The sequence below is a fragment of the Equus asinus genome, chromosome 10 (assembly GCF_041296235.1).
Source record: "Equus asinus isolate D_3611 breed Donkey chromosome 10, EquAss-T2T_v2, whole genome shotgun sequence".
NCBI lineage: Eukaryota > Metazoa > Chordata > Mammalia > Perissodactyla > Equidae > Equus > Equus asinus.
Genome location: NC_091799.1, coordinates 50,629,959 through 50,646,307, shown reverse-complemented (window position 1 = coordinate 50,646,307; position 16,349 = coordinate 50,629,959). Strand labels below are relative to the sequence as shown.

Here is a 16,349-nt window from a genome sequence, read left to right as displayed (position 1 = left end):
ACTCTCAAAGATAGACCATATGCTGGGAAACAAAGCAAGCCTCAATAAATTAAAGAAGATTCAAATCATATAACGTACTTTTTCTGATAACAATGCTATGAAACTAGCAAACAACTAGAAGAAAAATGCTGGGAAAGTCACAAATATGTGTAGAGTAAGCAACATGCTACTGAACAAACATAGGATAAAAATACTATGCTCTTTTCAATAGAGAGAGAAAAAAGCATTAGAAAAAGAATTAGCATTTTTCCATGATAAAAACTCTCAACAAATTGGGCAAAGAAATAATGTACCTGAATATAATAAAGGCCATGTATGTCATGCTCACAGCTAACATTATACTCAGTGTTGGAAATTTGAGATCTTTTTCTCCAAAATCAGGAACAAGTAAAGGATATCCACTTTCATCACTCCTATTCAACATATTATTGGAAGTCCTAGTCAAGATAATTAGGTAAGAAAAATAAAAGTCATCTAAATCAGAAATGAAAATTAAAGTTTTCTGTGTTTGCTGATGACATAATATTGTATATAAAAATCCTAAAAACTCAACCAAAAAACTCTTAGAATTAATAAATCAATTTGGTAAAATTTCAGGATACAAAATCAATTGATGTATAAAAAATCAGTTTTATTTCTGTATGCTAATCCTAAACTATCTGAAAACTATATAAAATAAATCAGCCAAATTACAATACCATCAAGAAGTATAAAATATTTAGGAATAAATTTGACCAATGAGATGAAAGATCTATACACTGAGACTATAAGACATTGATGAAAGAAATTGAGGAGACACAAAATAATGGAAAGACGTGCTATATTTATGGATCAGAAGTGTTAATATTTCTAAAATGTCAACACTATCCACAGCCATCTATATAGTCAATGCTGTTAAAATTCCAGTGGCATTTTTCAGAGAAATAGAAGAAACCTTCTAAAATTCATAAGAATCACAAAAGGCCATGAATATCCAAAGCCATCTTGAGGAAGAAGAACATAGCTGGAGATATTACACTTCCTCATTTCAAACTATAGTACAAATGTATGGTAATCAAAACTGGGTATTTCTGACATAAAAATAACCACAGAGATCAATGGGACAGAATTGAGAGCCCAGAAATAAATCCATGCATATATGGTCAACAAATATTTGACAAGGGAGCCAAGAGTACTTAATGAGGAGAGGATAGTCTTTTCAATAAATGGTATTTGGAGTACTAGTTTTCCACACACAATTGAATCCCTATCTTACACCACTCAAAAATTAACTGGAAATGGATTAAAAACTTCAATGTAAGACCTGAAACTATAAAAGTCCTAGAAGACAATTTAGGGAAAATAAACTTTGACATTTGTCTTGGCAATAATTTGTTAGATATTACACCAAAAGCATAAGCAACAAAAACAAAAAATCAACAAGTAGGATGGCATCAAAGTAAAATCCTTCTGCATACAAAAATAAGCAGTCGACAAAACGAAAGGCAACCTCCTGAAAGGGAGAAAATATTTTCAAACCATATATCTGTTGAAGAGTTAATATCCAGAATGTATATGGAACTCCTACAATTCAATGGAAAATATAAAAATATCCCAATTTAAAAATGGACAAAGGATCTGAACAGATATTTTTTACAAAGAAGGCATACAAATTACCAACAAATACATGAGAAAGTACTTAACATCAACATCTATCTGTTAGCATGGTTTATCATCAAAAAGACAGAAGATAAGTGTCATCAAAGGTGTGGAGAAAAGGATAGTTTATGCATTATTTGTGGTAATGTAAATTATTGCAGCCATTATTGAAAATGGTATAAATGTTCCTCAAATAATTAAAAATAAAACTGTCATGTGATCCAGCAATGCAACATATGGGTATATATACAAATAAAATGAAATCAGGATCTCAAAGAGATATGTGCACACCCATGGTCATTGCAACATTATTCACAATAACAAACACCTGGAAACAAACTAAGTTTCTGTCCATGGATCAATAGATAAAACTATGGTGTATGTATATATATGCAAACCAATATATATATATGAAAAAATATATATGCAAAGCAATATATATATATGCAAAAAATATATATGCAAAGCAATATTACTAAGCCACAATAAATAAGGAAACCTGATATTTTTGACAACTTTGACTTTGTGGGTATTATGCTAAATGAAAAATCAGACAAAGTAAGAAAAATACTATATGATATCATATGTGGAATCTCAAAAAGTAAAACTCATAGAAACAGAGAATAGATTACTGATTGCCAGGGACTGAGGGATGGGGAAATAAGGAGATATTGATCAAAGCATAGAAACTTTCAGTTATAAGATGATTATATTTTGGGGATCTAATGCACAGTATGATGACTATACATCACAATATGACATTGTGTACTTGAAAGTTGTTAAGAGAATAAATCTTAAGTGTTCTCTGCACACACACAGCACATAAGGTAACTATGAGAGGTGATGAATGTTTTAACTAACCTTACTGTGGTAATCATTTCACAATATATAAGTATATAAAATCATCACATTGTATACCTTAAACTTAGACAATGGGATATGTCAATTATATCTCAACAAATCTGGGCAAAAGTTAAATAAAATTTCTGCAGGAATGCAATGTACCAAAAATAGTCAAGAGAACATGAAGATAAAAAGAAACAAAATAGTGAGCACTTACACTGCTTAACATCAGAACTTGTTACAGAAATTAACATAATGTGGTATTTGTGCAAAGAAAAAAAAAAGACTAGAGAATAAAATAGGCAGTCTGTTAGTTGTCCCATACAGACACTTTATTTGTAACAAACCTGCCACTGAAATTTTTTTCAACAAATGGTTCTGGGTCAATTTGGAATGATTTTACAAAATATATGCCAAAATTAATTTGAAAGGAATTATAGAGCTAACATGGCAAAATATCTTCATAAATTTGTAGAGGTAAATATTTCTTAAACAAGACCAAAAGTAAAACCATGAAATAAAACATTGATAAATTCATCTTCATAAAGGTCAAATCTTTCTGTTTACTAATAAAAGAGAAAATGCAAGCTCAACATGGGAAGCCGTTTGCAGTAAACATATTGGACAAATGATTGGTATTCAAAATATATAAAGAATTTCTAACAAATCAATGAGAAAAGAGAGAGAGCTCTTTTCCTCCACTCTAAAAAATAATGGCAAACACTTGAGTACACTTGGTATCCAAAGTCTGATAACCATATTAAAATGCAGTTCAGATCACTTATCTTCTGTGAAAGAGAAACTAAAACTACAATGGAGATGATGTCAGCATCATGGTGGAGTGAGTTCTTGCCTTAGACTCTCTACCCTAAGATACAATGAAAAGGACATTCATAAACCAACAGAAGACATTCACACAACCCAATAGACATCTGAGACATCCATATCTCTGAAGGTGGAGGTGCTGGACGCCCTGGGAGGGAGTTGAAGGAGGTAAACAGATCTCCTCTCCCTCCAGAATTGGAGCAAGCTAGAGTGTGGGACCTCACACAGTGGCTGGCTTGTGACTCTGAGTGCAGTGAAAGGCAGCCCACCTTGGGAATGCATTCACTCTCAGAGTTGCTTCCCAGTCTGTGGGAACAAACACTCCACACTGAGGAGGCTAATCAATCATGGGGGCACCTTCACCAAGCCAAGCAGCCCAGCAGGGCAAACAGCAAATGCAGAGCAAGAGTGCTTGGGATCACACGTATTAAAGAGTGGCCCTCTGCTCCCACTTAGTGTACCCGCTTGGCCAGTTGCCAGAATAGGCAACATCTGCCAGAGCACTTGTATGCCTATGTGAATAAAGCAGCACAGTCCACCAGACAATGCAGACAGGACCAGTCAGCACAGCTTCTAATGCACAGGCATAACTGACAGGGATCATGGAAGGCTGAGAATACATATCTCCTGCCAACTCCCAGTCGTGACAGGTGGAATCTGTGACCAAATACTACCACTATGAGATGGCACAAGTCCACCCTCTCAAAACCATGAAGAGGTATATTAAGACTCCAGACCAGAAGAAAAATGACAAGTACCCAGAAATCAGTCAGGAAGTCACAGAAATTTACAATCTAAATGACAGAGAATTCAAAATAGCTATCATAGAAAAACTCAGTTACAAGAAAACTCAGAAAGGCAGTTCAATGAAATCAGGAATAAAATTAATGGACAGAAATAATTCTTGACAAAAGAGATTGAAACTGAAAAAATACACAATGAACGAGATAAAGAAAAATCTGGAATCCTTAAATAACAGAGCTGACATTGTGGAGGATAGAATTAGTAATTTAGAGCATCGTCATATAGAAATGCTTCAGATGGAGGAAGGGGAGGAACAAATACTGAAAAGAAAGGAAGAAATTCTCCAAAAAATATCTCACTCAATTAGGAAATGCAACATAAGGATTATAGATATTCAAGAGAGAGAAGTGTAGGAGAAAGGAGTAGAGAGCTTGTTCAAAAAAAAGTAGCTGAGTGGGTCAGCCCAATGGCACAGCAATTAAGTCCACACATTCCACTTTGGCAGCCCGGGGTTTGCTGATTTGGATCCCGGGTGCAGACCTATGCACCACTGGGAAATTCATGCTGTGGCAGGCATCCCACATATAAAGTAGAGGAAGATGGGCATGGATGTTAGCTCAGGGCCAATCTTCCTCAGCAAAAAGAGGAGGATTCATGGTAGATGTTACCTCAGGGCTAATCTTCTTCAAAAAAAGTAAATAAAAAGTAAAAACATTAAAAAAAACAATAATAGGTGAGAACATCCCAAATCTGGGGGGGGGGGTGGAGCTGGAATTACAAGTGAGTGAAGCTGATACAACTCCTTATTGCATAAATGTTAAAAGAACTTCTCCAAGGCATATATTAGGAAATCTGGCAAAAGTCAGTGATAAATAAAAAATATTAGGGGCAGCAAGGCATAAGAAAATCACCTGCAAAATAACCCCCATGTGGCTTTCAGCAGATTTCTCAGCAGAAACTTTACAGGCTAGGAGAGAGTGGAATGATATATTAAAAATTCTGAAAGAAAAAACTTTCAGCCAAGAATCCTCTACATTGCAAAAATATCCCTCAGATATAATGGAGAAATAAAACATTTCCAAGATAAGCAAAAGCTGAGGGAGTTCATCACCACAAGACCGCCCCCCACCACAAGAAATGAGCAAGAAGGACCACATGCCTGAAAAAATAAAGGATTTACACAGCCTTGAGCAAGGAGATAAATACACAGACAAAACCAGAAAATAGCAGTTCTCAACCAGAACAGGTTAGCAAACATTTAATTATAACATTAAAGATAAAGGGAAAGAAAAGATAAAAAATATCTGTAATCACTTCATTTTGATCACAAACTCATGACACAAAATGGAATAAGTAATGACAGTCATAATTTAGACAGGGAAGAAGCTAGGGATGGAATGTGCTTAGACTATGGAAATAGGAGGCTATCAGAAAGTGGACTATCTCATTATTACATCTTTAATAAAAACCTCATAGTAACCACTAAACAGAAAGTCAAGACAGACACACAAATCATAAGTAAAGAGAAAACTGGGAAAACCATCATAAAGAACCACCAAACAGAATTGGCAGTGAGAAATACATGGGAGGAGAAGCAAGGGAAACAGAACAACCAGAAAAGAAGTGAAAAATGGAGGCATTCAGCCCTCGTATATCAATAATCACTCTAAATATAGATGGATTGAATTGTCCACTCAAAAGACATTGGGTGGCTGGATGGATTTAAAAACTAGAACCAACAATATGCTACCTCCAGGAAACACATCTCAGCTCTAAGGACAAACGCAGGTTCAGAGTGAAGGGATGGAAGATGATACTCCAAGCTAATGGTAAACAAAGAAAATCAGATGTTGCCATATTTATATCAGACAAAGTGGACTTTAAGGTAAAAAAGGCAATGAGAGACAAAGAGGGGCAGTATAAAATGATAAAAGGGACACTCCACCAAGAGTACAGAACACTTACACTTGCACCTAAGACAGGAGGACCAAAGTACATAAAGCAATTGTTAACAGACCTAAAAGGAGATATTAACAGCAAGACAATAATAGCAGAGGACCTCAACAACTCACTTAACATCAATAGATAGATTGTCCAGACAGAGAGTCAACAAGGATATAGTGGCATTCAGTGAAAAACTAGATCAGATGGACTTAATAGATATATATAGAGCACTCCATCCGAAAACAGCAGAATACACATTCTTCTCAAGTGCACAGGGAACATTCTCAAAGACAGACCACATTTTGGGAAACAAGGCAAGCCTCAATAAATTTAAGAAGATTGAAATCATATCAAGCATCTTTTCTGGTCATAATGCTATGAAAGTAGAAATCAACAAGAAAAAAGATGTGAAAGTGACAAATATGTGGAGACTAAACAGTACAATACTGAACAACCAATGGATCAATGAAGAAATTAAAGGAGAAATAAAAAATATCTGGAGACAAATGAAAATCAGAACACACCATATCAACTCATATGGAATGTAGCAGAAGTGGGAAATTCATAGCAATATAGGCCAATCTTAACAAACAAGAAAAATTTGAAAAAAGCAATCTTACACTACACCTAAAAGAACTAGAATAAAGATTAAACAAAGTCAACAGTCAGAAGAATGAGGGAAATAATAAAAATTAGACAAAAATAAATGAAATAGAAACAACAACAACAACAAAAAACAGTAGAAAGGATTAGTGAAACTGAAAGGTGGTTCGTTAAGAAGAGAAACGGAATTGACAAACTCTTAGCCAGACTTACAAAAAAAAGAAGACAAAAGGCATAAACAAATAAAATTAGAAGTGAAAGAGGAGAAATTACAAAAGATACCGCAGAAATACAAAGGATTATAAGAGAATAGTATGAAAAACTATATGCCAGCAAATTGGACAATGTAGAAGAAATGGATAAATTCTTAGACTCATAGAACCTTCCAAAACTGAATAAAGAAGAAATAGAGAATCTGAATAAACCACTTCCAAGTAAAGAGATTGAAATAATAATAAAAAGCTTTCCAAAAAATACAAGTCCAGGACCAAATGGCTTCTCTGGAGAATTTGACCAAACATTCAAAGAAGATTTATTGCCTAACCTTCTCAAACAATTCCATAAAATTGAAGAAACTGGAATACTTCCTAACACATTTTATGATGCCAACATTACCCTGATGCCAAAGCCAGACAAGGACAACACAAAGAAGGAAAATTACAGACCAATATAGCTGATAAATATAGATGCATAAATCCTCAACATAATATTGGCAAATCTAATACAGCAGTACATTAAAATGATCATACACCATGATCAAGTGGGATTTATACCAGGCATACAGGATACAGGGATAGCTCAACATCTGCAAATCCATCAATGTGATACCCCACATTAACAAAATAAGGAATAAAAACCACATGATCATCTTAATAGATGCAGAGAAAAAAATTGACAAGATCCCACACCATTTATGAAAAACTCTCAAAAAAATGTGTATAGAAGGAACATATCTCAACATAATGAAGACCATTTGTGACAAACCTACAGCAAACATCATACTCAATGAGAAAACACTGAAAGCCATCCCTCTGAGAACAGGAACAAGACAAATGTGCCCACTCTCACCACTCTTATTCAGTATAGTGCTAGAAGTTTTGACAAAAGCAATTAGGCAAGAAATAGAAGTAAACGATGGCCAATTGGCAAGGAAGAAGTGAAATTCTTGTTGTTTGCAGATGGCATGATTTTATATACAGAAAACAGTAAAGAATCCATTGGAAAACTATTATAAATAATCAACAACTACAGCAAAGTTGCAGGCTACAAACTTGCAAAATTCAATTGTCTTTCTATATTCTAATAATGAATTTACAGAAAGACAACTCAAGAATACAATCCCATTTACAATCGCAAAAAAACAATAAAATATCTAGCAATAAATTTAACCAAGGAAGTGAAATACCTATACAATGAAAACTATAAGACATTATTGAAAAAAATTGATGATGACACAAATAAATGTAATAGTATTCCATGCACATGGATTGGAAGAATAAACAAAGTTAAAATATCCATACTACTTAAAGGATTGCACAGATTCAATACAATCCCAATGACATTCTTCATGGAAAGAGAACAAAGAATCCTAAAATTCACAAGGGGCGACAAAGGACTCTGAATAGCTGAAGCAATCCTGAGAATAAAGGAGAAATCTAGATGCATATAATCTCTGACTTCAAAATATAAAAAGCTATAGTAATCAAACAGCATGGTACTGGTACAAAAGCAGACACACAGATCAATGGAAAAGAATTGAAAGATTCAATGAAATCCCTCTCAAAGTTCCAACAACATTTTTCACAGAAATAGAACAAATAATCCTAAAACTTATATGGAACAAGGAAAGATCTCGAATAGACAAAGGGCTTCTGAGAACAAAGGACAAAGCTGGAGGTACCACACTCCCTGATTTTAAAACATACTACAAAGCTATAGTAACCAAAAGAGCATGGTAGTGTCACAAAAACCCACACAGAGACCAAGGGAACAGAATTGAGAGCCCGGAAATAAACCCACATATCTATGGACAGCTAATTTTCAACAAGGAAGCCAAGAACAGACAATGGGGAAAGGAGAGTCTCTTCAATAAATGGTTTTGGGAAAACTGGACAGCCACATGCAAAAGAATGAAAGTAGACCATTGTCCTACACCATGCACAAAAATCAACTCAAACTGGATTCCTTAAAGCCATGCATAGGGGCTTGAGGTCTCTTAATCTGATACAATTCAGTGGGGAGATAGCACCCTTTATCTTCACTTTTTCGTAGGTGTTATCTTCATGTAATTCATTTTGAGACACTTAGTTGGTATTGTTTATTGTAAGCATGCACCAAGCGTAATTCTTCTGTGTTTCTGAAGATTTTGTAAGCCACGGAATCTCTTTTAATATAGCTATATAGTTTAATATGGTTAGTTTAATATAGTTATATAGTTTTAATATAGTTCTTTTTTGTTCCAGTTGGGATACATTTTTTTTCTTTTTCTTTCCATATGGAACCCTGGCTGATAGAGTCAGACTGCAAATGCCAGTTTAGACATATAGAAAACATGATGGAAATTAAGGGCAATTATTACAAGGATTGAGGAGGAAAAATGTATTTCAAAATACGTAGGAGACAAAATTAAGAGGTTTTCATGACAGTTTGTCTTTGTGGAAATGAGACAAAAGGATTGAGGATAAGGCCCACATGTCAAATTGGCCCCCAATTTGTGTGAGGCATACAAAAAAAGGTATAAGTACTCAGTAAGTATTTAATGACTAATAAGTCATTGGTCCAAGCAGAAACTTTCTTTTCTTCTCCAGATTATAAATGCGACTAAATGAGTAGTGGGGGTTGAGCTAATTTTTATAAGAAATAATTTATTACTTTATTTCATATTGTCACACAATTGACCTGCACTTTGTTGTGAGAAAGATACTCATCCCTCGAAACAAGAAGGGAAAAGGAAATATTCATTTCCCTTTCTGTAAATCAAACTTAGATAATTTACTATATAAGAAAACACTAAAGGAACACTTTGTGCATCATAAAAGCATCCAAATAGAGATGATGTGCTTTAAAAATGTCATCTTCTTACCATGAAACAATTAAAGAATGAATGAGAAGTGCAAGATAATAATTACTGGTTAATAGCTGGATAATAATAAAAATGGCTAAAAGGAGATGTAATGAAAAGGGAGCAGGGATCCTGTGAGAGGCCAAAAACTAGGGTAGTTCTAAGCCTCAGAGGCATCATTGCCCAAATTTCAAAATTATCTGAATTATCAAAATTATCTCATAAACAATGGATAAGATGGTAGAATATTTGAAGAATTTGTCTTCTTTCCATACTGCTCTTCCTAATGTTAAGAGCTTTTTGGAGAAAGAAATGTCTATGGGTGCAGACACAATATCAGTGGAAATTAGCTTCCTGCTTTCCTGAGCCATAAGACTACTGGAAAGATTTCAGGAAGGTCATTTATGATAGCTTGCAGTGCTCAGTATTTGCTGATGGTCTCTTTATCCCCATTTTCAGAGTTGTTGGCATGAAAAATTGAATTATTCTTGCTTTTGTAGGAATGCCATTAAAAGGGACCTCAATGATGCCATTCATTAAAGCAGAGTAAAATTTGCCATCCCCAAATATGCCTCCTTGCCATAAAAGTTATTTTATGGTGGTTATTTTTAAGAATCAACAGACATAGGAAAATTTCTGAAAACTGGAGTAGAAGTTACCTTTTTGTAAGAGACATTTAAATTTGTCAGGGAAATTTTCATCTGTAAGGGTATTTCCTTCCCTGTACCAGGAAGTGGAGAATGAGCAAATCTCTAGAAACTCTTATCAATGGGGAGGGCAGCAACTTAAGCCTGTATTACTACATACCCTGGCTTACTGTGCCTTTCCTGGTAACCTCCAATGACTGCTCCTCCCTTCCCCCACAATTTTGTCTTTAGCTGAAGTTGGTGTTTAAGGTGAAAATTGGGCCATTTCAGGGAGCTGGTTTTCCTGGGTCTCTCCCATGTAGGTAGGAGGTATACATGTTGTGAAACTTGGGTGGCTTTTTTTCCCTGTTAATCTGTCTTTTATTAAAGGAGGCACCTTTAGCCAAAAATCTATAAGGGTAGAGGAAAAATTATTTCCCTCTCCTACACTATTTACTGAACACTATAAGGCAAAAGCCTGCATCTTACTTTTCAGCAAACTACGTCCAAAGATATGGCATGGTTTCCCCTAGGGCATGGGGTGCCAGGGCCAAAAATAGATACAGATCTCTTTATTATGCCCATTATTCACTACCTGAAATGGATAAGTCTGAAATGGGCATCTCTGTTCAGTTCCACACTCCCTCAGATGATTTCTAATGATAACAGCTAACAAACACAGCAGACATTGTCATCATGTTTCTGGATGACACCATTTCCTTCCTACTCATTTATTTTACTCTTCTCAGGGCTGACCTCATGGGCATGTGGGCTGTGTGCTTGCATGGAGTCACACACTCAGAATGACTCCTTGCTTGGTTTAATACTTTGTTGTTGAAATCTTAAAATTCTTAATAATTTTATTTCTGAGTAGGCAGGTGAGCAGAGGAGCTAGGCTAGATGGCAGCATTAGCATGCAGTTTTGGTCCAGCAACAGCACCTGCACATGTGGGCTCAGGCAACATGCACATGGAGCAGTTGGCCTGGACTCCCCAGGTGCACACACATATCGTTATTCAAACACACAGGACCACAAGGGACTGGCTGGACTAGTATCTAAATTGGTGGCAGTAATGTCAACAGCAGCTGCAGATGGAGCAACAATAGTGGAAGTGGCCACTGCCCACTAAAAAGCAGAATCTCTGCCTGGCAGCGGCAATGGCCCATGATGTGGGTACAGGCTGACTTATCCATCAGTCCCAGAGCCCATGCCTGTGTCATCTAAAAAATTATTGACTATCTCACCTAAGTACCACGACAGGAAATGCTAGGAGCTTAGAAAGCAAACTTTGCCAGTAAATTATTTTAAATAAAAGTGTACACATGGTCACTTCAATAAAGCATATCAGGGAATTATTAGAAATCATCAGAGTCCAGAATCTAGTTTTCAAAACTACTGCAACACTGCAAAACAAATATCCTCAGGCTTAGAAATAGAAATAAAATGTAAAGATAATTTGAAGATTTGAAATTTAATATGAAAGATTATTGATGGAATAGAACACTTTTCATACGAAGTTTCAGAAATCAATTATTAACAAAAAGGATAAAAATAATAGCAATTTAACTTGCAATTGAAAATAAATGTTAAAATGAATAAATAAGTATTTGAAACATGAAGCCAACTGCTTTCTTATACAAAGTCCACAAATTACCAGAAATTTGAGAGGAATTGTTAAAATGCCATTTATTAAATTTATATTTAAAATTAAAGTCAGATTTACATGAAATTGATTTATATGAATTGATAGGTTGAAATTTATTCATAAGAGAAATCTTTTTGAGAAAAAATTTCTCCTTGAGACTCATTAGCTCTACCTGTACTATAATTTATATTTTGATATAAGATATCAGAAATTCAGTCCAAATTTTCACCACCCACCAACACTCCTAATAACTTAAGCAGTAACTTAAGCATATTCTTCTCAAAATTAAAACTCACAAAAAATTAGTTGCAACTTAGCATTTTCCACCAGTGACTGGCAATATTTTCAATTATGTTGATAATAAATGAAGTTCCTAAAAATATAAATTTTGGTGAAAATAAATTTAGAGAAAAGTGAGCCAGAAAACCTTATGATCAATATAAACATTACATAATAAAGTATTACTATTTATTATATATGAAATTATGAGACAATATTGTTTGTAATTTATATTTCATTTTACAGCTAATAAACGAGTTTTGAAGGGAAACATTTTATATTTTAGCACCAATAATGGTAGTCTTTCCTGCTTTTGGAACAAGAGGCCTCATATTTTCATTTTGCTCTGTGCCCTTGAAATTCTGTGGAAGATGACCCTCCCCCTCCCTGCCACACTTGAGAGGGTAAAGAGTATTTCTGCACTTATCACTGGTGGGCAGTGACAGCACTTCACCCAGGAAGATTACTTGAGCTGATGGATTTTTATTGGATGTAATGGTAGGATCTATTTATCTTAGTGACTGAGCCATAATATCAATGACTAAAATTGGTCCATAGATGTTGGCTTCTCTCAACATATTTCAGTAGAACTATGAGATGCAGTAGTGGAGAATACAATCTCATCTGAGAAATATCATCTGATGCTAAGAGTAGCAGTGGCTACTGTTAAAAATGAGAGAACAGATCCAGAATGGAGTCCCTTGTGCTAAGCCCAAATCGCTAAACGGAGACTTAAGACCTAACTCAATTACAGTTTCAAACTTCTTCAGGGGTAGAGTCTCAAACCAGTCAATCCGGAATTATCTGGCCAGCACCAGTGAAGTAACCCACCTACTGGACGCCTGCCATCCTCCAGGGGAAAGTGGCCTTGCCTGAAACAGTCAACTCTTCTCAAGAATAACTTTCTCGTCCCACTTCCGTCTGCCTGTAAGAGTGTTTTCATTTTGTAAAGCTCTTCACAACTCCTTTCTGTTTGTTAGACAGGATGCTGCCTGATTCATTCAATAAAACTGATATAACCCTTAAATTTTATTCAGTTGAATTTGCTCTTTACATTCCTTAGGATGTACTTAGCATGTGCAGAATGTCAGGGATGGGTGTGGGAATGTCCTTGACTAATTAATTCCCACTAATTTTACTAACCCTTTGACCCACTCATTTTATAATTAGCTTCACAATTTCCCTGACCTCTGTTAGCACCTCCAAGTTTTTATTCTTGACCCTGAGGTATACCTGAAATTAAATGACTTCCTTAGCATTCATCACCCTAACAGAGACATAAACCTGTCATATTCCATTCAGAGTGGTATAAGGAATTCTGAATCCCTGATGAAATCTTGAAGTCTCAGCTAAATACCTGTAATGATAAGTTTCTCTAAATTAAAAGAAAGAGTAACTGGTACAGGTAAATTATGGGTCTACTATGAGAATAACAAGAATTCTTCTGAATTTCAATTAAATCCTGACATTCAGGAAACATTAGCTTTTCTTTTAGATACATTTGAAAATACTAGAACTGCCATGCTGAATGACAACTTCAGTTAGTTTCTATTTTCCTTTCTACATGACAATGATTATCATCAACATCATATCAGTAAAAAATAAATGAATTTGAAAGTTAAATTGAAATTGATGGGAAAAACACCATGAAGAAAAAAGGATGAAGCTTAGAGTTTCACATATCTCTACATATATTCATATGTATGTATATTTACAAGATAATTTTGTCTAGACCTAAGTGATTTTATTCTTCTCTAGGTTAATTTTAGTTCTTGCACTCTAAGCATAAAATAATATTTTAATTACTGTACACTTATGAATGAACTTATATCCAAGTCCTGGGTACACATGCAAAAAGCTCTGTCTACATTCTCTGAATCATTCTTCTTAGAGCCCCCATCACCTCCTTGTTTCTCAGGCTGTAGATTATGGGGTTGAGCATTGGGGTCAGGATGGTGTAGAAGACAGCCAGAACCTTGTCCTCTGTTGGAGATCTGAGGGATCTTGGATGTAGATAAGTGTAAGCAAATGGAGCATAATAGAAAGTCACCACAGTGAGGAGGGTGGTGCAGGTGGAATAGGCCTTCTTTTTCCCTTCTGCTGAGTGCATGTGGTAGACAGCAAGGAGAACCTGGCCATAGGAGCATGCAATGCCAATGAAAGGCAACACAAGGAAGAGGGCGGTACTCACAAACACTGTGTACTCATAGACCCAGGTATCCATGCAGGCCAGAGTCAACATGGCTGGGACATCGCAGAAGAAATGGTTGATGGCCCTGGATTGACAGTAGGAGATTTGGAGGGCATATGCAGTGTGGGCACAGGAGTTGATAGAGCCCATTATCCAAGATCCTGTTATCATCAGCACACACACTCTTTTGCTCATATGAATGGGATATTGGAGAGGAAAGCAAATAGCCACATAGCGATCATAAGCCATAGATGTCAAGAGCAGTGCTTCTGCACCTCCTAAAGTCAAGAAAAAGAAGCTCTGAACCCCACATCCAATGAAGGAGATAGATTTGTTTCCAAAGAGAAAATTAGAAACCATTTTTGGGACAATGGTGGAGATGTAATTCAAGTCAGTGATGGAGAGCTGACTAAGTAAAAAATACATGGGTGTGTGGAGATGAGTGTCCAGGAAGATGAGAAGGATCATGGACAGGTTGCCAAACAGAGCCATTAGGAAAATGAGAACAATGAGAATGAAGAAGAACAGGCCAACGTTTGATGGTGGAAACAACCCCAATAAAATAAAATCAGTTAATGTTTGATTAGAATTTTCCATGGGGCATTAATATGATTTTTCCTAGAGTTCGACACAAAAGTAAGTGGTTAAGTATAAAATTATAAGTTCTTTTTAACTTATTATTTTAGTTATACTGTGTATTATTTAAAATTTTACAGCTCTTAAATGAAGAACTGAACTTATCTATTTTGGGAGAAATAAACCTTATTTTCCGATCCAGAGATTAAAATGTGAATATGCAAACATTTGTGTCCAAAGCATTTTCTAAGAAACCATTTGAATTATTTAACAAACAAGATTTCTATTTTGACTTCATTAGGATAAGTATGTTTTACTGCCCTTCACAAACTTAGATATCATTAAAATCAGATGTTATATTCAAAATGCATCCATAGAAAATTTATGTAAACCTATATATTGTAGAGTTCTAGTATCAATAAATGTTTATCACTCTTCAGAGATTTTTTTTTCATATTTTTACCTAAAACTTACCTCTACAATTGGTGTAGCCTATCAGCTCATGTTGAGGAGCTTTATTTCTTTCTTAAGTCTTCTGTACACAATAATCTCAAATCAAGATTTCATGAAATCAGGTATTATCATTTGGTTCATCTGTTCTGAAATATTGCATGAATCCTCATTGTCAAGTTGCACTTACACAAAGTCATCCTCTTCTAGCTTCTGAATGCTGCAGTTAAAGAAGACTCTTTACTTGCACATCTATATACATGCTCATTTTAGCTTTCGTAACTCTGCTCAAGCTCTTCCAAATAGCATGTTTCCTGTCTCTGCTTCTCTAGCATGTATATAACTTTATACATTGCTTTATGGCACTGTCTTATTCATTTTTTCCTTTTTTTTTTGTATTAAAGCAAGAAAAGATCCCGAATAGCCAAAGGATTCCTGATAAAAAAAAGAACAAAGCTCGAGGTAGCACACTCCCTGATTTCAAAATATACTACAAAGCCATAGTAACCAAAACAGCATGGTACTGGCACAAAAACAGACACACAGATCAATGGAACAGAATTGAGAGCCCAGAAGTAAACTCACACATTTATGGATAGCTGATATTCGACAAGGGAGGCAAGAACATATAGTGGAGAAAGGAAAGTCTCTTCAATAAATGGTGTTGGGAAAACTGGGCAGCCATATGCAAAAGAATGAAAGTAGATCATTATCTTACACCAAGCACAAAAATCAACTCAAATGGATTAAAGACTTGAATGTAAGACCTGAAACCATGAAACTTCTGAAAGAAAACATAGACAATATACTCTTTGACATCAGTCTTAGCAGCATATTTAAAGTACCATGTCTGACTGGGCAAGGGAAACAAGAAAAAATGAACAAATGGGACTACATCAAACTAAAAACTTCTGCACAGCAAA

At 35.3% G+C, this 16,349-nt stretch overlaps 1 protein-coding gene across 1 annotated transcript in view; it reads right to left on the bottom strand.

Moving 5' to 3' along the window:
* The window catches only part of LOC106846129 (olfactory receptor 2L8-like), a 31,035-nt gene extending 16,038 nt beyond the window's left edge, over positions 1-14,997 (bottom strand). The window contains exons 1-2 of the mRNA XM_014864719.3: positions 14,078-14,997; positions 6,587-6,621 (exon numbers count right to left, since the gene is read on the bottom strand). Coding sequence (XP_014720205.3) covers positions 6,587-6,621; positions 14,078-14,997 — 955 coding nt within the window. The remainder of the gene's footprint in view (positions 1-6,586; positions 6,622-14,077) is intronic.
* Positions 14,998-16,349: the final 1,352 nt, after the last annotated feature.